Here is a 24,331-nt window from a genome sequence, read left to right on the forward strand (position 1 = left end):
CTGACCAGGTGAATCCTATGATCCTTTATTGATCCCACTTCAATTCACTTCAATCAGTGTCGATGAAGGGGAGGAGACGGGTTAAAGAAGGATTTTGAAGCCTAGAGACAACTGAGACATGGAATGTGTATGTGTGCCATTCAGATGGTGAATGGGCAAGACAAAAGATTTAAGTGCCTTTGAACGGGGTACGGTAGTAGGTGCCAGGCGAACTGGTTTGAGTGTGTTAGGAACTGTAACACCGCTGTTTTTTTTCTCACTCTCAACAGTTTCCCGTGTGTATCAAGTATGGTCCACCACCCAAAGGACATCCAGCCAACTTGACACAACTGTAGAGAGCATTGGAGTCAACATGCCCCCCCCCCCCCCCCCCAATCCCTGTGGAACGCTTTAGGCACATTGTAGAGTCCATCCTCCTGGCGAATTGAGGTGGTTCTGGGGGCAAAACGGGATGCAACTCAATATCTGGAAGATCTTTACACTCAGTGTAGATGTCAAGCTTGTTTCAGCACTAACGTGTATTTAGTAAAGACAGAAATAACATAATATTTGACCATAGTTTAATTTTGATCTCATTACAATATATCATACTGTATTAGTTATTAAAAAGTAAATCAGTATAAGACATAATGGTACTCCAATCTGTGCTAGTCTTGAAACTTTATATAACCTGTAAATGAATCCCTAGGGTGAGAAAAGATATGAATATCCATTTGTGGTTACATTTGAACATAAACTCCATGTACGTCCAAATTCAATTCTTAACCATGTGTATTAATTAAATATTATAATAATTTACAGAAAATTTCATCAACTACATGGCGAAAAAAAAACGTATAGATATACACAACACAAATCTTATATGTGAGTATTTTCTAATTGAATAGATAACATGATCAGTCTCTTTTGCTGAAACAACTGGCATTTTATAAAACAATATTTAACATCTTTTCTGCTTGACCATGGCAGTTATATAATTTGGCATAAGCATAACTTGGAAACACTGTATATTAAATACATCGGTATAAAACAGAATGGCCAACACACTCGCATTTAATTTAAACGCTCTAACCAAATTGGTTAGTTTGGATTTGAATCCCACAAAATAGTTCCAGACAGAAACTAATCTCTGTTAACCCAGAAGTAAAATGTTGTGTAAATTTGGTCAGCTGCGTGATCAACTTTTGTGTTCATACGTGTTAGAAATTGAGAGTTACAGCAAAAATGAAGTCTCCACCCTCACAAAAGGAAACTCTCAGCCAAAGCCCCCCCCCCCCCCCCCCCCCTCTGATCCATGTGGGCACACGCACGTAGCACTCGCGGCGAAACAGTTTAAGCACCGCCTTCGCCCAATCCTGATAAGTCCAAATAACCAGTGACGAAACCCCCAAAACCGGAACTAATGTTGCTCTCATGCATCTCGTACAATGCATCTGAGCATCTTTGCATCATCCAGTGTATATACACACTCACAGGTCTATGTACTGTACTTACTTACTGCCATACAAATGAATAGATTGACATGAAAACCTTTCAAATAAAAACATTTCATTGAGTGATTTGAAGTCTTGTCTATTAGGATTTGTCTGTTGGAATGTACTTAATGTCTTTCTTGGCCCAAGGGAGTGCTTGCTTTCATGGTGTCTGTGGAGAGACACAGTCCTAAAGCTTTCAAAACGGTCCTTTCTCCTCCATGGATGGTGATAGGCCAGTAGCGTCTGTTAGTAGTCCAATTAGATACAGATGCCTTGCGTGGCCAGGGCCCTGGTGTCCAATGGGAAGAGGTAAGGTATACCCCCAGCTCCAAGGCCAGGACGTAAGGCTATACACCCAGCAACATGCCCATGAAGTCAGAGCCATTCTGTATTATGATGGATGCCCCAGCTCCATTGTCCACAAATATTGAGGTGTACTGTCCAACCTGAGGAGATACAATAACATTTTAAATGCAAGAATATGATTACTATTTGTTTTGTTATAGTGATAATACAACTCATTATACAGTCGTGGACAAAAGGTTTGAGAATTACACAAATATTAAGTTTCACAAAGTCTGTTGCCTCAGTTTGTATTATAGCAATTTGCATATACTCCAGAATTTTATGAAGAGTGATCAGATGAATTGCAATTAATTGCAAAGTCCCTCTTTGCCATGCAAATGAACTGAATCACACAAAAAAACATTTCCACTGCATTTCAGCCCTGCCACAAAAGGACCAGCTGACATCATGTCAGTGATTCTCTTGTTAACACAGGTGTGAGTGTTGACGAGGACAAGGCTGGAGATCACTCTGTCATGCTGATTGAGTTTGAATAACAGACTGGAAGCTTCAAAAGGAGGTGGTGCTTGGAATCATTGTTCTTCCTCTGTAAACCATGGTTGCCTGCAAGGAAACACGTGTCGTCATCATTGCTTTGCACAAAAAGGGCTTCACAGGCAAGGATATTGCTGCCAGTAAGATTTCACCTAAATCAACCATTTATCGGATCATCAGAACTTCAAGGAGAGCGGTTCAATTGTTGTGAAGAAGGCTTCAGGGAGCCCAAGAAAGTCCAGCAAGTGCCAGGACCATCTCCTAAAGTTGATTCAGCTGCGGGATCAGGGCACCTTCAGTACAAAGCTTGCTCAGGAATGCCAGCAGGCAGGTGTGAGTGCATCTGCACGCACAGTAAGGGCAGCAATGAAGCCACTTCTCTCCAGGAAAAACATCAAGGACAGACTGATATTCTGCAAAAAGTACAGGGATTGGACTGCTGGGGACTAGGGTAAAGTCATTTTCTCTGATGAATCCTCTTTCCGGTTGTTTGGGGCATCCAGAAAAAAGCTTGTCCGGAGAAGAAAAGGTGAGCGCTACCATAAGTCCTGTGTCATGCCAACAGTAAAGCATCCTGAGACCATTCATGTGTGGGGTTGCTTCTCAGCCAAGGGAGTGGGCTCACTCACAATTTTGCCTAAGAACACAGCCATGAATAAAGAATGGTACCAACACATCCTCTGATAGCAACTTCTCCCAACCATCCAGGAACAGTTTGGTGACGAGCTCGGGGAACAAAACATCGATATTTTGGGTCCATGCCAGGAAACTCCCCAGACCTTAATCCCATTGAAAACTTGTGGTCAATCCTCAAGAGACGGGTAGATAAACAAAAACCCACAAATTATGACAAACTCCAAGCATTGATTATGCAATAATGGACTGCCATCAGTCAGGATGTGGTCCAGAAGTTAATTGACAGCATGCCAGGACAGAGTGCAGAGGTCTTGAAAAAGAAGGGCCAACACTGCAAATATTGACTCTTGGCATCAACTTCATGTAATTGTCAATAAAAGCTTTTGACACTTATGAAATGCTTGTAAATATACTTCAGTATTCCATAGTAACATCTGACAAAAATATCTAAAGACACTGAAGCAGTAAACTTTGTGGAAATTAATATTTGTGTCATTCTCAACTTTTAGCCATGACTGTACAATAGTAATTATACTTCTCAACCCTTCTTAAAGGCTTTATATTCAGCTCAACCCTACTGGAGAATCTAAATGGTGAGCGTGGTTTGATAAATATAAGCCTACCTGTAGCTCTAGTAACCCTTGCACATTCACTGTGAAGATCTTGCTGTTACTTTCCAATCCAACAATCATCTCTAATGACCTGCAATGACGAAGAAAACAAAAAATGATTGACAATTAATCATCATCTTTTTTTTTCTGAACTTTATATTTGTTCTAAATAACTTTATTTAATCTATACACACCTAACAGGTTCTGAAACGAAATCATCTAATTGCATGATACTTCATGCAAAATATGTTTTTGTACACATTAAATAAACACGCCATTGCTTCGTTTTGAGTCTTGAATCATCATAATCATTACAGTGAGTCTTTAATGAAGCCTGCAGTGCAGAGAGTAATATGTAATAGAGTAGGCGTGGAGTCTAGTCGTTACAACTCTTGCTGAGACCACTGGCTCCTGTTTCGTGGAAAACGCAACATTTTTATGGTGAATCAATCATGTTTGTCTTCACTTTAACTGCCATCGCAATGAGCCTCATAGCACATTCTCTGCATTTTCATGTGTGGGAGAGCGAGACAGGCTGGAGGCATAGGGGTGGAAAGGCAAAAAAGAATGAGCCCACTTTTTCGGATAACAATATTATTTATACATTTCTTTCATAATACCAGGTTGTGAAGCAAGGTTGTTGGCCTGTATATATGGAGGAAATCTTGGGTACTGTTCGTTTCAACATTTCAGATTTTGCTTACTTTATATAAACAAAAAAAGGCCAAAGTATGTGAACAACAGTTCTCATATCACCGAAAATGGGTGTGTAATATTCTGGTATTTACAAATGAGTGTGTAAAATTCATCCTTCACACATCCCAAAAAGGGCATTTCTCTATTCAGGGTCATATTCAATCGGCAACCAATAAAAAAAAAAAAATAGGACTGAAACAGGGAGGGACTACCTGAACCTTTCCAATATGAAATGTTCCTTTTCTTCATTGCAAAATGTTTAGCTATGATGATAAACGACCCTGGCCTGTGGTGTTGGAAGCAGCAGCAAGGTTTCTCAGGTGTCAAAGGTGAGTCGAGAATGATTTTGGAGGCGAAAGGGACCAGGGGAAGAAGTGAGAGGACATTTCATTTATTAAAGCTGTGCTTCACTTTTACACAGGAAATGCCTAACTTGTTCCACAAAACGCAGAACAAACAACTGCTGTCAATATAGAGCCTCAAGAACACGACAAGAAAGGCTGCCCTGGCAGACAATAGAATGGATTAGCTAACTCTTTTGGGGGTAAAGCAAAAATAGTTTTGGTATTGTTTTGTTTTTACTACACTCCAAGTATGTTGCAGAAGCCAGAACAAATCAGAACCATATGGTCATATGTTGAAAACATTTGGAGTGGGATGACTAGATATTGAAGGCATTTTCAATCAGGATCTCAGCGATCACTACCTCATTGCCTGTATCCGGTATGGGTCCGCGGTCAAACGACCACCCCTCATCACTGTCAAACGCTCCCTAAAAACACTTCTGCGAGCAGGCCTTTCTAATCGACCTGGCCCGGTTATCCTGGAAGGATATTGACCTCATCCCGTCAGTCGAGAATGCCTGGTCGTTCTTTAAAAGTAATTTCCTCACCATCTTAAATAAGCATCCCCCTTTCAAAAACTCCCTGGCCAACAGGGTTCAGTGTGTCAAATCGGAGGGCCTGTTGTCCGGACCTCTGGCAGTCTCTATGGGGGTACCGCAGGGTTCAATTCTCGGACCAACTCTTTTCTCTGTATATATCAATGATGTCGCTTTTGCTGCGGGTGATTCCCTGATCCACCTCTACGCAGACGACACCATTCTGTATACATCTGGCCCAATAAGCTTCAATGCCATACAACACTCCTTCCGTGGCCTCCAACTGCTCTTAAACGCTAGTAAAACCAAATGCAACGTCAACCGTTCGCTGCCCGCACCCTCCCACCCAACTAGCATCACTACCCTGGACAGTTCTGACCTAGAATATGTGGACAACTACAAATACCTAGTTGTCTGGCTAGACTCATATTAAACATCTCCAATCAAAAATCCAATCTAGAATCAGCTTTCTATTTCGCAACGAAGTCTCCTTCACTCACGCTGCCAAACTTACCCTAGTAAAACTGACTAACCTACCGATCCTCTACTTCGGCGATGTCATCTACAAAATAGCTTCCAATACTCTACTCAGCAAACTGGATGCAGTCTATCACAGTGCCATCTTTTTGTTACCAAATCACCTTATACCACCCACCACTGCGACCTGTATGCTCTAGTCGGCTGGCCCTCGCTACATATTCGTCACCAGACCCACTGGCTCCAGGTCATCTATAAGTCTATGCTAGGGAAAGCTCCGCCTTATCTCAGCTCACTGGTCACGATAACAACACCCACCCGTAGCACACGCTCCAGCAGGTATATCTCACTGGTCATCCCCAAAGCCAACACCTCCTTTGGCCGCCTTTCCTTCTAGTTCTCTGCTGCTAGTGACTGGAACGAATTGCAAAAATCGCTGAATCTGGAGACTTATATTTCCCTCTCTAACTTTAAACATCAGCTATTTGAGCAGCTAACTGATCGCTGCAGCTGTACATAGTCCATCTGTATATAGCCCACCCAATCTACCTACCTCATCCCCACATTGTTTTTATTTACTTTTCTGCTCTTTTGCACACCAGTATCTCTACTTGCACATCATCATCTGCTATTTATCATTCCAGTGTTAATCTGCTAAATTGTAATTACTTCCCTACTATGGCCTATTTATTGCCTACCTCCTCACGCCATTTGCACACACTGTATATAGACTTTATTTTTTATTGTGTTATTGACTGTACGCTTGTTTATTCCATTTGTTGCTGTGTTGTTGTTTGTGTCGCACTGCTTTGCTTTATCTTGGCCAGGTCACAGTTGTAAATGAGAACTTGTTCTTAACTAGCTTTACCTGGTTAAATAAAGGTTAAATAAATCCAATTTAAAAGACTTTATTATACTGATTTGTTGATAGATGATCAATAGACTGAGACGTTAACACTTCACTGTAGGTGTCCTTATGAATGCATTCATAAAGCCTTTACAACAGCTATATAGCACATACCATTTGTCATAAGCTTCCATAAGTAGTTCTAAATAGTTATGAGTAACGGCATAAGCCGTAATTAAACAATTTTTAATGGGTGTTAGAGATGACTGTTCATCCTGTTGTCATATACTCTGTCAACTGTTAATAACAATTGCTTTTACACCATCTGCATGACAACTTATGTCATATGTTATTGCATGCTACATAGGAGTCTAAATACCATGTGTTATAACAGGGTGTTATGTCATTTACCAACCTCTGTGTACCATTATTACATTTCACGGAATGATCGATGTCATAACATGTCATCTGCCCTTAATATAATGTGCAAAGACACCATAAGTAAAGTGACATTAATTTGAAGTGTTTGACAATGAGCGGCAGGGTAGCTTTGTGGTTAGAGCATTGGACTAGTAACCGGAAGGTTGCAAGTTCAAATCCCAGGGCTGACAAGGTACAAATCTGTCGTTCTGCCCATGAACAGGCAGTTAACCCACTGTTCCTAGGCCGTCATTGAAAATAAGGACTTGTTCTTAACTGACTTGCCTAGTTAAATAAAGGTAAAAATAAAATGAGACAATACACTGGTCTGAGCTGTAAAAAATGGACCACGTCCTGGTATAAAAACATATAAAGCGCAACAATTTCAAAGATTTTACTGAGTTGCAGTTCATATAAGGAAATCAGTCAATTCAAATAAATGTGTTAGGCCCTAATCTATGGATTTCACATGACTGGGAATACAGATATACACACATCTGTTGGTCACAGGTATATTAGAAAAAAAGATAGAGGCGTGGATCAGAAAACCAGTCAGTGTTTGATGTGACCACTATTTTCCTCATGCAGCGCAACACACCTTCACATAGAGTTGATCAAGCTGTTGATTGTGGCCTGTGGAACCTTTTCTCATTCCTCTTCAATGGCTGTGTGATGTTGCTGGATATTGGCGAGAACTGGAACACGCTGTCGTATATCTCTGAAAATAATGCACTATGTGTGTGAAACGTTGTTTCATTTAAACTTTCGATCACTGGTATCTTTATGTTCTGAACTGTTGTCAATTTTGGTAATAGTGTTATATTGATGGCGTTAGGTGGGTTAACATAAGTTAATGTAAGCACTGTGGTTGTTGTTACTGGTAATGTTAGTGTGGGTTCTGTCTCTGTAATTTTCTTGATTATTTAATTTGGTACAAAGACATTTCCCCCACTGAAAGGCAAGGTTCAATAGCCACGGTTCGCAGCTGACGGACGGCTTTAGCTATCTAGCTAACGTTAGCTATCTGCTAGCACTAGCCAGCTAACTTCACTAGCTACAGGTGGAATAAATAAAAAAAACACTCTTTGTCACGTTACACATTTACATCCTATTTTACTTGCACAATTACCTTTTCATCTTAACAAATCTTATTTAACTCAACCTAACTGGGTCATTATTATTCAGATGGTTTACGGTCACAAATCCTGTCGTGCCCCAGCAACCTTGATTTTGTTGTAAAATTCTATTTTGATTCCATTTTGTTCAAAAATGTTTGTGGGTTGTTTTGTTTTTTTGCAAGTTGATGGCATTATAATGTGTCCTTTTTTACATCTGGACATGGTCTAATTGGTTCAACTCGGAGCTGTTCATTGTCTCGTTGTCAACATAAAGAAAATCTTAAGTACATATGTGCTCCCATTTGCCCATGTTTGTTGGAGATCCTTTGAATTGTAAAGTTTTGTGATAGTTTCAACTCATCCTGTGGTATAAGCACACTCATAACTGTTTTATAACACTTCAAATTAATGTCATATGACATGGTCATGACATCGTTCATTCCAGGAAATGTAATAATGTGACACAAGAGGTTGGTAAATGACATAACACCCTGCTCTAACACATGGTATGTAGACTCTTGTGTAGCATGTAACAACATAATGTATAAGGTGTCATGTGGACTGTTTAATAGCAGTTGCTATTAACAGTTGACATTAGAGCATTTGACAACAGGGTGAACAGTTATCTGTAACACCCATCAAAACAAGTTGAATTACATCTTATGCCGTTACTCATAACTATTTAAAGCTACTTACGACAGCTTATGACAAATGTTACATTGTGCTATATAGCTGTGATAAAGCCTTTATGAATTCATTCCAAAGGACACCTACAGTGAAGTGTTACTGACTGAGACTGATGGCACTCACGTATATCGATGACACAGGGATTCGATGCAGACCAGCACTCGCACATTGTCCCTGGCTCTCAGCTGACTCTTACTCCTCTTCACCTCATTGTGGTCTTCAGGGAGAAAACAGAATTCATCTGAGGTCAGACATTATCCAGCTCAGAAACACCTCTCTGAATAAAAGGCCACAGAGTCTTCTGAAAATATATCATATTTTAGCAAAATATCTGTAGAAATGGGGCCTCATTCATTGTCTCGATATTGAATTCCAACTTCCAAATCAATATATTTCCCAAGATGATTCCCTGCTAATTAGATTTCCTTATTGTAGAGAGGCATTCCCTACCGATATGAACATTAGCAGAGAACTGGTAGATCCCTGTGACGGGAGCCGTGAATCGCCCTGTGGACTGGTCCATTCCTGTCCCTCTGAGGAAGGCACCTTTAGCAAGAGGCTGGAAGGAGAAATACAATGTGACATGCGGAATGGAGTTATACAATGAGTGACAGATAGAAAATACCAAGTTTTACATCTCGAATTTGGGCTCAATTGCTTTCTATACGTCTGCCAAAGTGAACACCGGAGAAATCAAATCCGAACTTTTCCAACGGACATTTCATAAACTTGGTATATGTCTACTCTTAAAGGACCAATCAGCAGTTGAAACAATAACAAAGCGCATCCCTGCCACTGTTTTGGTAAAATGCTGAGGGACGGGGCTGGAGAAATGTAACCACTCTCAAATTCATAGACAGAACTATGGATACAAGGACTGACCATCCATGGTATCAAAGTTATAGTTTTAACCATGTTTTGAGGCTATACAGTGTTTGTTTACATTTACTTTGTTTACAAACACTGGAGTAAAACAAGCTTATATTTTGGGTTCTGATGGGGCACGACAGTTAAACTAAGCTCATGAGAACTGTATAAGATATATTCTTCAAGAATCAATGGGTATATATATCATTCATTTCAAAAATCCAAAAATGGATGTGGCAACTGCTGATTGCCCCTTTAACCTCCCTCCTCAGAATGTCCCTGGGTATAGTTCTTCCACTACAGCATGCTAATTTAAACAGTGTATAAATTTGTCCTCTCCACACCATATTCCAAGTCACAGACAGAGTGCCTTTTGTATGCCGACCCAGAAAGTGATGTGGAGCGTTGCATTTTTGACCAAGGAGCCAGTCTGAGCTCCAGCCGGGTACTGCTTTGTCAGACTGTAGGGATGTGGTGATCCTTAAGGATTCCTGGCATCATTCTTATACATCATTGCTGGTTCAATCATCACACCCAATATTCAAACACGGCTAACAGAAAGAAAATAGAAAGATAGAAACCTGATTGTGAATATTAATATGGGCTTGATGTTGTGTACTGAATGATTTAAGAGTAAGACAAGAGGATCCAAAAGATGTTCAAGGGGGGGTGACCAAATACTTCACAAACGTCTACATCCTTTACAAACGTGTCGATTGTTCCTACAAAACGTACCGTCTGAAAGTTCTGTAACTCCATCAGTGTCTTCTTGTCAATAACCACAGGTCCTTTGAGTTTACAGTGGAAGGCTTCCTCTATCCGCCTGTAAGAGGTCATTCCTTCCAGGGCGATGTGGGCCGTGGGTATCTGACTAGGACTGGTACTGGTCTGCCTGTCCACTGCAGCAGTTCTCCTCTCTGTAGCTTCTGATTAAAACACAGAAGGAATATGAGATCATCTCAACTAGAAAGATGACAAGAATATGGACTTGAATTTAAACTTTAGGAAAAAAATTATCTGTCACTACAGTACACCAATAGAGTAGTGAGCTTGCTGACCCAATATCTACCGTAGATGGTCAGGTACTAATGAAATACGTCCGCCTTCACTGAGACAATGATCCATCAGTAGTAACAATCCATCACCAATGTCTTGAAATCAATGAGTCCTCTTATACACAGCGAAGGACCAGATCAGACTTTATCACATGTTGTGTCTTTATATGCTATTTTAGGACTTTATATGATGTCACCTTTTATCATCTTTTTGAACTCCTGGAGGAGGACTTCCTGGGTGACCTCTGCCCCGGGGGATCCAGGTGGTCCCTGGGGGCCTGGGGGGCCAGGAGGACCTGGTGGCCCGGGCTGACAGAGACCAGGAAATAATAACACATTACATAATAATATAGGATCATATGAATAAGAAGATAATCTGCTGTACAGCAGTGGAGGCTGCTGAGGGGAGGAAGGCTCATAATAATGGCTGGAAGGGAGTCAATGGAATGGTATCAAACACATCAAACATGTGGTTTCCATGTGATTGATACCATTCCATTGACTCCATTCCAGCCATTATTATGAGCCGGCCTCCACTCAGCAGCCTCCACTGCTGTGAACACGATTTGAAACAGAAACTTGTTTCAATATTCAAACATCCAATATTCTACTTATGTATCGTACTAGATGCTTCGTGACCAATGTAATGAACGAACCAGTGCTTGATCAGCTAGCTTCTTTGAACCACTACTGAAGCCATTGTGATATTTACCAGTGGCCTTTTGCGTTTGCGGCACTTCCCAGGGAAGTTGCCTACAGGTCGTTTCACAAAGTCCATCCATGATCCAAGGGGATCCACTCTCTGGTTGTCAGGATTCTATAGGATACACGAGACAGAGAAACCCATGAGACATTTTTCATTCAACATCAAACCACTTCAGAGGTCTGATTTTGCAACGAAGACAGGCCTACTATGAATCAATGATGCCACAAGGAGAGGCAGGTGTACCTACATAATCCTGGCTGATTGATGGTGAGCATTAAACAAGTGCCCAGTGAAATAAAGTGTGATTTAAGGGTTTTGCCAGAATGTACTTACAATCACGCTAGTCCCAGACTGTTCTTATTCCTCAATCAAAACGGCTCTTTAAGGAGAACAGTGCTAATTGCAAGATTCATCAGATATTTCAGTCTGGAATCATTTCGCCCACCGGCACACAATGCAAAGTATTGTAACTATGTAACTGAATCCAATGAGTCATAATTTCTGCTTACCCTCCATTGGAAAATCTTGCCTTAAGATACTATTAAATGGTGCCAGACATCAAGGCAGGTCACACTGTTAAGTGAACTCTCTTTCTTTCTCTCTCTCTCTCCATGTCTCCTTGCCGATCTACTGCCATTCCAGAGAGAGGGAAGAAGGCTTTTTGTGTCGTATCTTTCACTTTGCCAATTATGTTCAGTCACTTTTTCTTTCCAAGACTTTCCCTGTTCTGCTTGTTTTTTCTCTCCAGATAACTCACTCAGGTGCCACGTCAATTCTTAATTGCCTAATATAGGGTCAGAGGAAAATAAACAAGACTTCTGAAGTGATTTTTTTCAACACAAATATTTCCATGAGCATACCGTGCATTCAGGACTCCTCTGAAAAAGGATATTTTAGTGACCAATTAGCCTACGACAAGATTTCTAAACATCCAACAACACTTTCACCTATACCTAGCTACAAACATACCAGCAATTAAACTTCTTTTTTTTTGCCGCACAATTGAAAATGTAAGCTATAACAGGAAGGAAATGACCGAAACGACCCTGATGAACACAATAATAGATATGGAGGCATACTATAAAAGGTCAACAGAGGCTGTTGAAGAAGTGGATGGACGTACATGATTTCTAAGCGGAAACTCCCTCATGCTAGTGGTGATGATTGTAGACCTTTGATTGGCATGCAGGGATTCTGGATGTGTGGTGATGTTGAAGAAAAACACCCTCGCATATCTTATTTATCAAAAATGAAAGGTCTTTGCCACCAAATAATTCTAACCCTAACCCACCCTGGCTGACGTTATTTCATTTGGGTGAAAAGCGATGCTGTGTGAATTCCAATAACCACAAAATGCCTTGAATCCTCCCCAAGCAAAGGCCTTCTTCCTCCTCCCCAAACATCAAGTGACTGTGGTGGAGATAAAAGAGGAGATTAAGACAAGCCATGGAGGTGAGCTGTCTGAAATTGTATTTATTTAGGTTTGGCAGGAGGACACGGATCACTTATCTGCAAAACTAACATGCCCCCTTTTCTTGACAGAAAGAGAGACTCACCTCTTGTTCTGTTCAAAAGCAACAAAGTAACCCCTTGTTTGTCTTGTCTTCAATATACTGGAATAAAAAAAAGGTTTTATATTTTGGGTTTGTTTTTCTCTCCGTCTTCTCTCGTCTCTCTTTTCTTGTGACGGCAGACAAAATAAACAAGTTAAGTAACCCAGTGCCTTGTGCTTGTTAGACGTCTGTGGGTTTTTGTTGTGTTTTCGAAGCCTGGAGACAGATAAATGGCAGACCGATTTTGTCAAGCCAAAGATACTGTTACTGCATAATCCACCACATCTTTTCCATAACACTGCAACACTGCCCGGACCATTTAATTGGTTATACTGAACCTTTTTTTCTCCTTTCTACAGCTCATGCTGCATAGGAATTATCTCTAATTATACCTCTCACTTTCATACCGACCTTAAAAGCTCATAGGAAAAATTATTTGCGTTTGAGACACCGAAAGAATCTGAAAGAGCTGCCTGCAACTCTATTCCTAAACCCCACGTTTGATTTAAACACCGACAATAATCGCTGAGGACCCTCTCTGACAACTCTGTTTGATTTAAGTGATGCACACTGAACATTGACAGTGGATGAAACGCAAAACAAGGACCTTAACGCTATGCCTGGCAGTTCATCCTGCAAGTCTCAAAATAACTGCACCTCTCCTCTCACATTGATGTCATACATAGATCATCGTACTGTATGTCAGATGTTTTTAGACCACCTCAAGTCAGCCCACACATGCAACTTATAATTATATATGCTGCCGTAGCTATTCCCCGCATAATAATAGCACTGCCAGGACAGGAGGCCTCTCTTTCTGCTTGTTATCGTCTTGTATTGTTAGCACGCGCATGTGTAATTAAACGCGTAAAACCGTGCCCTAAAGGATTTTCGATATTTTAGGAAGTTGGCCTGTAACCAAGGTAATTATAACTGTTATTCGAACTGCAAAATGGAGCAAATCACTTTTTTTTTTACACTTTTATACCGCGTGTAGGTAGTAACACAACATAATATGAGAATTGCTATTTGGTGTCAGGAGTGCATCCATCAGACATTAAGTCATGAGGATTTTTAGATCTGTTCAAGTCTTTTGTCTTTCTAGTATGGACACACATTCCTCGCTTTCATTGATCGCGCTGTACGTCACTCAGCATAATATTTTTGCTACCATGACATCCAATAGTGGTAGATGGTGGCGCTTCCCACAGCTGGCAAGAAATGATGATTCAATGCACCTCAGTCAAACTATCTTCAACATTCCCCAGATGAAGGACTGAGTCCATACACAGAGAAATTAAAATCCCACCGCATGACGAAATAGAAAAGCTGTCAGTTACTGTATGTTCAATGCAGTTCCTATTGAGTTGTGGCGCAAATTAAACAATGTTCTCACTCACATACCTTTATATCAGCGCGTACAGCACATGAACAAAGTGAACAGGATAGATACAGGTATCAATCTGAACTTCCCTTTGATCCCGGCTGTTTGTATGAGTGCCATCCAATGGCCGTGTCTTTCAACAGCTGTGAGAGCACACCACTCCAGTGGTGATTTGGAAAATGTGTCAGACATTCTTAGGGTGTTAAACTAAAAAGGTATTCCTAAGAACATCAAACACTGTTTGTCTGGCTCATCGGTGGGGGCTTTATTCATACCGAAGGGATGGTGTATATTGCTACATGCCCCGATCCTTATAGTGCAATGAACTTTACTTACAAATATGTGACCACTATATATGATGAACATCCCAGTTTGTATGCATGATGTACAATATCGTGACACTCTTGCAACACTATGTTGTTGAACATTGTATGTAAGGTTGCAAATATGTCATAGCCTACCTACAATGTATGCGATTCCCCAATTGAATTATTGCTTCATTATATCCATGATCATTCAGGAAACAGTTGTGATGAATAATCCCTTTATTAAAGTGACTAGTGTTCCATTATTAAAGTGACTAGTGTTCCATTATTAAAGTGACTAGTGTTCCATTATTAAAGTGACTAGTGTTCCATTATTAAAGGGACTAGTGTTCCATTATTAAAGGGACTAGTGTTCCATTATTAAAGTGACTAGTGTTCCATTATTAAAGTGACTAGTGTTCCATTATTAAAGGGACTAGTGTTCCATTATTAAAGGGACTAGTGTTCCATTATTAAAGTGACTAGTGTTCCATTATTAAAGGGACTAGTGTTCCATTATTAAAGTGACTAGTGTTCCATTATTAAAGTGACTAGTGTTCCATTATTAAAGGGACTAGTGTTCTATTATTAAAGTGGCCAGTCATTTCAAGTCTATGTATATGCTGCCCTATATACATAGACTTGAAGTCACTGGCCACTTTAATAATGTTTACACATTTTTGCTTTACTCATCTCATATGTATATACCATATTCTATTCTACTGTATTTAGTCTATGCCACTCTGACATTGCTCATCCTAATATTTATATATTCCTAATTCCATTCTTTTACTTTTAGGTTGTGTGTATTGTTGTGAACTGTTAGATTATTACTGCATTGTTGGAGCTAGAAACACAAGCATTTCGCTACACCCGCAATAACATCTGCTAAACACATGTATGTGACAAACAACAATTGATTTGATTTGTATGTTTGTGATGTAGCTTGGTGAAATTAGGTAGAATTTTTATTTGAAGCAATGAAAGGGAGGGAAATATGTCCCTGGGGCAGCATGCCATCAAAAACACTTTGTACGTTCCAAATGACCAGAGCTGGTCAAAAGTAGTACACTATGTAGGGAATAGGGTGCCATATGGCCTTGGATCCTGATTAAAAGTAGTACACTATGTAGGGAATAGGGTGTCATTTGGAATTCAGCCACAGACATAACTGTTAAAACTTGTCTCTTTGGCTGCAATAGATCCTCAACCAGAACAGCACTCCACATAGCAGGTAGTTTCTGAATCCTTAAGAATGAGAAAGAAGCATCGCCGCCGCCTCTGTAGACATAACGGTATAGCACATAACTCTTAGCTTGTTCTAATTTAAATGTCCTTATTAACTTGTTACTAAGTATCCATAATTTACTGCTTAAAATGCACCAACTAGTACAGAAAAAATAAATACCTACACCGTGCAAACAATATCTTGTAATGTTAACTGACTAGTCCGTGACAAAGCTCTTAAAATAAAATGTTTGGAATGGACTCGTGTTTTTATCCTACTGTTTGTACCAACCAAATGTAAATGTGAGAGCAGGGTGCACCAGCCACACCAACAAATAAGCTTGTAAGATTATGTCTAATGTATGTTTTGTGAACAGGTACATATTTAGTTTGACGTGGAACAGGATGATGTAGAGGCGTCCCTAAATCCCTTGTTTTTATATCGTTATAGTCCTTTTGCAGTCATCCATGCATGCGTTTAGGAGGCTAACTAAGGGAGGGCCTATCGCATCCTGGGAGGCAGGGATCCCCAGGCTACAGTAGGGCTGGGCTAGGGGGAACCCACATGCTTCCCCACCGTCACGCATCCACCCGTTCCCCCCTAATGAGCATCCAATCCACCGCAGTTCTCCCCCGATGCACCTCATAGACAAGAGGATTTACCACCACAACACTAAATATGGTTAGACGTGCAACCCGTGCAACTGGTGCACCCTGCACGCAACGCTGCACTTTAACTTTGTAGAGATGTCACATAAAAGTTGTTGAGGATATGAGAAAAGTGTCGGCCTTTGCATATTAACCACGTGAAACGTAGACACCATTTTCATCTCTAGAGTGCTATCAAATGATCAAATGATACGACTGTAAAGGATCGAGCCCGTTTCAAGTCACAGTATTTGTGGGTATGCTGCACGTACACATAATTCCTATGGTGTAGCCGTCATATCATCTTTCTTTTCTTTCCACAAAACAACTGCTGCAGTGTCAACATGCCATAGATATTTATGCAAACATTGAATGTGCATTCCTTTCCAGTGAAGACATGTAAGAGCTACTAAAGCAATCAAATGTATTCATGAAACCTCCTAGGGAATAATAACTGTGCTTAAGTCCCAAAAAATCTGAAGAGAGTCTGATTGCTGACACACCTGCTTTGTGTTTAAATTATAGTCTTCAAATTGCTCAAATGGGGGCTATTTCCCCCTGTATCTGTGGTAGGTAAGAGGATCCATTAAAAATGACTCTGGCTCCACTTCCATATCAAACTGAAAACTGAACCATTTTTCCAGACCTAGGTTCAAATACTATTTGATATACTTAATTTGTAGAGCACAAAGTTCTGAAAAACGTTTTGTGCTCGGTTGAACTTGCAATGGCACTAATAGAGGATTCCCAAGCACACAAATCATGCCCCCCGGGCACTCCAGACAGGGTAAAGCAAACACTCAAATTATTTTCAAATATTTCAAATAGTATTTGATCCCAGGTCTGAGTTATGCTCCATGGTTTTATTCACTGTGGAATGCACCAGGTAGATACTGTCGATACTCATGAGATCTTTTCTACTCTTATGTGCTCCATAGCCTCCATTTGTGGTTCCGCTCTACCACATAAGTGCAGAGTCCTCCGTTCTGTTAGGGTTAAGCACTTTTATTGTGTAAGTACTGTGCTCACTTACTTTATGAGCTATTAAAAACATGTTGTAAGTAGAAAAGCACAAAATATAAGAGAGAAATAAAAATGTAATTTATAGTTCATCTGAAAGGCAAATTTGAATAGATGCCAAATTCTCCCTGGCTTCAACACCAGTCAAATGTAGGTCTGATGTAAATATCACAGGAAAAAAAGAAATACATAACTCTTGCTACAAAACAACAATGGCTCTGAAAACGATTCAAGGATTGCCAACATTTTAACAATCATTTGCACGGCAGTAGGCGTAGACACCCTCATATTATTCTTTATTTTCAAGACTCCAGTCCAATGTGAATCTGAGGTAGAGGAACATGATCAGCACATGATACGTATCAGGCAAGATTAAGGGATTTCTATAAATCTGGCATCAATTAGAAGTTATTAAAATAAGAGGTCATCCAAATAAAACAGGACCTCTTTGCCTAATATATTTTTTAAAGTTTTATTTCCTAACAGTTTATTTTACTTGTAGATTTTTAGATATAATGACAAAGGGCTGCTTATTGTTATTATCGCTGTCTGTCAGGATTTCAATGAGTGCATAAATTGATTGTGCAATGTGTAACTAAACAATGGTCATTACGACATGTTATAAAAGTCATACTCTCACTATGGGACCCTTATTCTCACTGTTTCCAATCTTGTGGTTGGATATGGTGATGGGCAAGCTTAGTGGGCTATACTTCCTTTACCAGTGTGAGAGATGAGGTGTTTGTTTGTAACTTTTTACTACTTACCTAACTCTGTGTGTGTGTGTGTGTGTGTGTGTGTGCACCCATTGTGTCAGTGGGCCTAGTGTTTCCTGTGGGTGACGGGTCCGGTCCCCTGTGTATGGGGCAATTCAAACGGTGCCACACACCCCTTCATTAATCATGGTGTTGGGATGAGAGAGGGGAAACTCAAGCCCTCCCCCAGGGCACTGATTAGCCATTACTCAACATGCTAGGTGTGATGTTTGATTTGACTGCCTCAACTACTGCCTTCACTGACCGAGCCCTTTGCTGCTCAACACGGACAGATTTCACTGCACTTTGGAAAGAAGTGACATACAAATGTATATATTGTTCACGCAGTTCTGCCCTCACAGTGTATTTACGGTGCTAGTCAGTGAAATCATGATAGAATGGACTGTGAACCATTACCCATCTATGTTATTACTTTGAGACATGCCCAGAAAGAATGGGAGAAGAAAATACATGTGTAGTGCTGTCAGCGATTTTAGCAGACATAATGTTGATTTTGGTGCAAAAGAATTACTGCTTGGAACAAAAGGTTACTGCTTTGTATCATCTCACCAAATTTCACAAAGTGCACCACTCCACACCTCAATTGTGATCAATTTCAAATGGAAAATCTCTGATGGAATGTGGTCTGCTGCATCCTGCCAACAGCGCTCACTGGGGTTGGGCCAGATACGAAATGAATGCCATCACAAGAAGACTTTCCACTGCATGAGCAAAAAGAAAAACATGCAAATGTATAAACTGTTTGGCTTGTTTGAAGATACAAGCCGGTGTTCTCCTGCCAACATCACTTTAATAAGGAGGTTGTTTTCTCCAAAACATTACAGGTAGGGGAGAGTGGAGCAAGTTGAGCCAAAGGGGTTAATTGAGCCAAACATACACAAAATGAATAATTTGACCAAATATTTAGGAAGAGGTCAGAATTTATTTTTCATGGAAAAAGTGGTTAGCAAGTTAGGTCCAAAAAAACTGATTTTCACCAAGTCAAATGCATGTATTGTGTTAGAGGTTTCATCTAAACCAAAGTAGATAGTTTTAAGACTCTTCTATACATTCGACATAAGGTCCTAAACCTAGCATGAAATTGTATCCTTGTAGCTGTGTATGCTAATATGGTATAAATGTTTGCCTTGGAATTAGTTGAGCCAATGGTCATGGATTATTTTGAGCCAATGGTTGAGCAAATGTAAGTGTTTTCTTCGCAGTTGTAATGCAAGGCATTATCGCTGGGATATGAGGTAACAACAGACCCTGTGTTAAAAGTGTTTAAAAAGTACAAAGTCTGTGTTAAGGTGTAAAGCCTGTGTAAAATGATTCAAAATATGAAGGAAAAAAAAGTGATTGTGGTGAATTGTGTTTGGGAAATAAAGATAGGCATGGTTTTAAAATGGTTGTGGTAATATTTCATTCAGTACAGAAATGTGTAGGAGGCTTAACTTACCCTGTCCCACAGCTCAACTTACCCCATACCCGGGGGAAATTGTGCCAAGAGACCCCTTCTCTTGGACAAGCTATGTTTTCAAAAACTGTAATGAATTTGGATTATCTCCAGGGATACACCACATCCTGAAATATACGTAGATATCTTTGTTAGAAATAATGCTATATTTCCATTGACTGAGTGAATGTAAAGGTGTGAGGATTAAGTGATAAAACTTGAACAAACTAAGATTCCATCATGAAATAAAGCTACCAAGCACTGCTTGCAGTTGGCATGGTAGACATTAGTTTTTTACTGGAGACCTTTGTCATTGACCTCTGGATGATACAGCATTCCATTTTGCTGTGACATTGTCCATACAAAATGCATAATAAGCAGCCTGGCCTCAGAGCCAATACGAAATATACTTGATGTATTTCTGAGCATCCCCAAGACATATGATACCTACTAATGGTCTAGTTACTTAAGACAGAAACTAATGTAGGGAGGTTGGTCGGAGAGATGGGTGGGCATAATCCGCAACACTCTAGCAATCCAAAGGCACACTCGAGCAATCCAAAGGTTGAATGTTTGAGTCGTGTCGGAGAAAACTGAACATTTTAGCTAACTCTTCAGTTAACCCTTATTCTAAAAGTAAATTCACCTAACCTTTGTTGTTTTAGTTCTCCAAACATTTGTCATTTTAGTTCTCCTAATCTTTGTTCTTAGTTCCCCTAACCGCCAACGTAAATTCTCCCAGTAATTCTCCTTTGTTGTTACAGCGCAACAAGCAACCTGGTATCAGATAAAGATGTGCAATACTATACGTCCTCCAGGATGTATGATAAGTCACATGATTCAATTAATGTGCTATTGTACAACCAGGTAAGATGTATGATACTATATGACCAATGATCCTACGACCAATATTGCATTCATTATGTAACCTAATGTAAAGTCATTTATCATACTAAATGGAATTTCTCAGATTTATGTACAGAATTAGAGAAATATCCCTAAAACCACGTTACAATAAGAAGTGCTCAATTTCTGTAGCCTTAATGAGTCTTATGTAGCCTAAATTAGTTTTGTTGCATTGTCTAACCTTCAACATCTACACTCTTTAACCTTAGGTGTAAAGTCTAAACCCCAGGGTCCTCAACTAGAGGTGACAGTATTTGGCCGAGACACTATCTGCCATAACACAGGGTCTTAGGAGTGATTATGTCATTACCCTCAGATTGTGGGAGACAAGATGAAAAGAATGTAAGTGAGGGGGGCACAGGGGGCTAATCCTTGTCGAGGTGTCCTCTTTCAGGACCCTTTCTATGGGGCTTTGTGAGGGGCTTACACGGCACGCTGCCCCAGTTTTTCTGGGCCGCACCGCCCCTATCGGATGTCCCAGACACAGCGGAGTCAGACTGGCCCTGTGAATGACAGCATCAATGGGCTGGGAACAGTACTGCCAAAGCTCTTTAAATATCTGCCCACCTAACTTTCCCAGGAACTACATCATGGCAGTCTGCCTGTGGCCTGTTGCTGGACCATGGGGGGAGAGATGGAGGGGGGCGGAGGGGGGCTATGGAGACAGAGACACCCTGGGCTCGGGTTGGATAGATGGGAGAGAGAACTGAACAGATATATCCCAGTGGGGTGCAGAAATGCTCAGTCTTCAGCAACCAGGGGGTTGACACAAGGTCATCCTTCAGAGCCTTCTGCTTTTACAGGGCAAACCAAGTCAAATAAACACAGCCAGATCACAATGAGACAGGCTAGGGCTGACTAATGTGTTCTTCTAATGTGTTCTTCTTGAGAATACAGAAACAAATCCCCATTCTATCTATGGCAAATAAAAGTCATAGGCTAACCAACCAACCAACAGGGCAGAGAGACAACCTGGTAGAGCTTGGACTGGGAGGAAGGGCTGGTATTGAGCGGATGGGGCAGTGAGGGTTGTTTGAGAATGCCAACACAATGGGTGGGCTCAAGGCAAAACAAATACCTCATTGGAAACTCCTGGAAATATGTAATACCAGCAATAAACCAATAAATAAGAATGTGAAAGGTCAAATGCTGTTTTTGGACAGGGAAACATAAATGAAAAGTAGATGTATGAATCAGTGGCAACGGAGCATTTTGTGTTTACCCGAGTACCACATGGTGTATTTTCAACAGAAAACAACTTTTACTACACCTTTTTCATATTGTACTTTTGGTGTACAAATACAAGTTTCTATTTGTATGCCAATTACTGTCCATATTTTATATTTAAATAAATACTATACTTTGGCTACACATTTAGAGAACTTAGACTAAACTGTCACATCTTCTTATCCCTAATTCACGTTGATTCAAACCCTCTTGAGCCCCGATTTGTCAATATGCAATCCTTAAATCTGATAGGCTGGGAAATCGGTGTTAGCCCCCCATAGTGAGGACTAATTGGTGCATTGATCATCCCACATTCCACACATTCTTCAGGAAGTCATCCATTTAGGTTTGCACACATTTCAGACACAACTCACTTTCTCAGGCTTGACCCAGTAGGGCAAACCTGTTCTATGCGGTCTATTGCCACTACACCACTACACTCATTCTCTCTATAAAACACTTTGACATGAATTATACATTCATAAAGCCTGAATCAAGTCCAGATAAATCTGTCAGAGCATGTTACCTGCCCATAGCCAGTCATTACAATCCATAATTGAACAAGTTAATTATCAGCTCAAGGATACATCTCAGAATAGACTCCAAGGTTAAGAGAATGCGATCAGATCATTTAGCAGGTTGTTTGAATGTATGTAGCACTACCACATTGTTATTTTCTATGAGGTTTGTACTTTGATATTCATAAGATAAGGTTATCAAAATCAAAAGTCACAATCCAAAACCGCTAATAAAGTTGATGACATATTCCACGTACTAATCATAAACATTCTTCTGATGTTCAGCACTCCTAGGATCAGACCAAATATACACATTTCGGCCATAAAGTTTGAAATACACCAGCAGATCGACAGAGCAAAGAGGCTGGTGCCGGTGACTTCAAAACCACATTTTTAGTCCGTTTCAAATCAAACATTACCTTGGTGCTCCCGCCGACCTCTTCGCTGTTGGAGAGGGTAGTGTTGTATGCCTCTGTGTGCTGTGGGGGGGTCTCCTGTGTCCTCTTCCTCTCCTTCTTGGCATCCACCCCTTCCAGCAGGGCAAACTGGGTCCAGAACACCACAGCCAGCACGGCCAGCGGCCCACACCACATCTTCAACAAACACTAAATCAACCCAAAGATCCCTGAAACTTCGATCAACTGACCCAGTGGTCTGTCCAAACTGTCCAACGATTGGGAATAATTATGTTGTTGCCCGGTTACAAAAATGCAAGGACACCAACCAAGATGATTGGACCTCAAACTGGAGGACTACAACAACACTGACTCCTGGTTTGGCTGCCTGCTGCTGCTCTCTTCCTGATGATCTTTGAGCCAGACAGCAGTGTGTTGCTGGAGCTGGAGCACAGCTAACTCTAGCCAGAAAGCCAGGCGGCTTACTCAACTATGAAATGTGGTCCCGGGGAATGACAGATCGGCACAGATCTGACAGCAAATAAACCCATTAGTGAGATTTTTCACGCTTTCTGCTCTGTGGGGGGGAGGAGGGGGATGCAGGGGGCAAAGGAGAGAGAGGAAGAGAGGAGGGGTGTTTGAAGCTGGGGGAGGGAGGGAACCCTTGGGTAGAAGTTGATGGTAGAGTTCTTTATCACCCTCTTTCTTGCTCTTTCTCTCACACTGAGCAATGGATCTTCCTCATAGCATTTCGATAGTTGGGTAAAGTGGAAGTCCCATAATAGTTGGGATTTTCTTCAGAGAATACCGCTTGGCATTCAATCCCTCAGTCCTCCTCACACGTGCTTCCCTCAGGAGTAGACAGAGAATGAAAAAAAGTCCACGGGGAGTTGGAGATGGTCCAATTTTCTTAGCCTTTGAGAGTTTCCTTCTTCTTTTCTCCTTAAAGGGTATAAAATTGGTCCCCCGCAGCAGCAGATCCAGAGAGAAAACCTCAAAGTGGTGTTAAAAACACTTTGAGGGTTATTAGCAACACAGTCTCTGCTGTCCAGGACACCCAGCTGTACATAACTCACTACTGCTCATTCATCAACCCAGTCCGTCTGCTCTGGGGTGACAAAAACATGTGCAATTTCACCTCAGAGAGCCCTGTTTGTCTGCCTGTGTGTGTCAGTGTGTGTGGTAAGTCCCTGTTGCTTGCTTGCCTCGTTACACACTCTCACTCTCTCTCTCCTTCTCTGTTGCTCTCTGTGACTGGAGCTTACAGGAGTGCTCACAGTGGATTTTTATCGTCACTCTCCCTCCCTCTCTCTCTCCCTCTCTCTCTCTCGCTCTCTCTCTCTCTCTCTCCCTCCCTCTCTCCCTCTCTCTCTCTCCCTCTCTCTCTCTCTCTCTCCCTCCCTCTCTCTCTCCCTCTCTCTCTCTCTCCCTCTCTCTCTCTCTCTCTCTCTCTCTCGCTCTTCTTCCTTCCCCTAGCTGCCTCTATTTTTCTCATCAGTGAATTGGCAACCCCGCTGGCTTGTTCAGTCTCTGTTTTATCTCATAGATGAAATGCTTGACTCCTTTTTGGAAAACTGAGGAGGTTTTTTGGCAGACAAACTACAGTGTGTGTGGTGCGTGTG

At 40.9% G+C, this 24,331-nt stretch overlaps 1 protein-coding gene across 2 annotated transcripts; it reads right to left on the reverse strand.

Annotated features, from left to right (window-relative positions):
• Positions 1-543: 543 nt before the first annotated feature.
• LOC109869624 (adipolin) lies at positions 544-23,976 on the reverse strand. 2 transcript variants are annotated; one of them, XM_020459883.2, is made up of 8 exons: positions 22,734-23,976; positions 11,322-11,426; positions 10,807-10,918; positions 10,290-10,477; positions 9,138-9,246; positions 8,811-8,904; positions 3,575-3,653; positions 544-1,921 (listed from the first exon to the last, which is right to left on the reverse strand). In XM_020459883.2, exons 1-8 carry the CDS (start codon positions 22,905-22,907, stop codon positions 1,823-1,825), a joined length of 960 nt encoding a protein of 319 aa, XP_020315472.1. In that variant the 5' UTR covers positions 22,908-23,976; the 3' UTR covers positions 544-1,822. The 2 variants fall into 2 exon arrangements, with proteins under 2 accessions (XP_020315472.1, XP_020315471.1); XM_020459882.2 differs by having other exon boundaries at positions 10,290-10,480.
• Positions 23,977-24,331: the final 355 nt, after the last annotated feature.

The sequence above is a fragment of the Oncorhynchus kisutch genome, linkage group LG24 (assembly GCF_002021735.2).
Source record: "Oncorhynchus kisutch isolate 150728-3 linkage group LG24, Okis_V2, whole genome shotgun sequence".
Taxonomy (NCBI): Eukaryota; Metazoa; Chordata; class Actinopteri; order Salmoniformes; family Salmonidae; genus Oncorhynchus; species Oncorhynchus kisutch.

What these genes read in the sequence shown, in the direction of transcription:
- LOC109869624 (XM_020459882.2), bottom strand. Translation starts at nt 22,907, where the DNA reads ATGTGGTGTGGGCCGCTGGCCGTGCTGGCTGTGGTGTTCTGGACCCAG. An exon ending in AGTTACAGAACTTTCAGACG is followed by an intron (nt 9,247 to 10,289) that starts GTACGTTTTGTA and finishes TTCTCCTTCCAG; the next exon opens with CCTCTTGCTAAAGGTGCCTT. An exon ending in CTCTGCTAATGTTCATATCG is followed by an intron (nt 8,905 to 9,137) that starts GTAGGGAATGCC and finishes TTCTCCCTGAAG; the next exon opens with ACCACAATGAGGTGAAGAGG.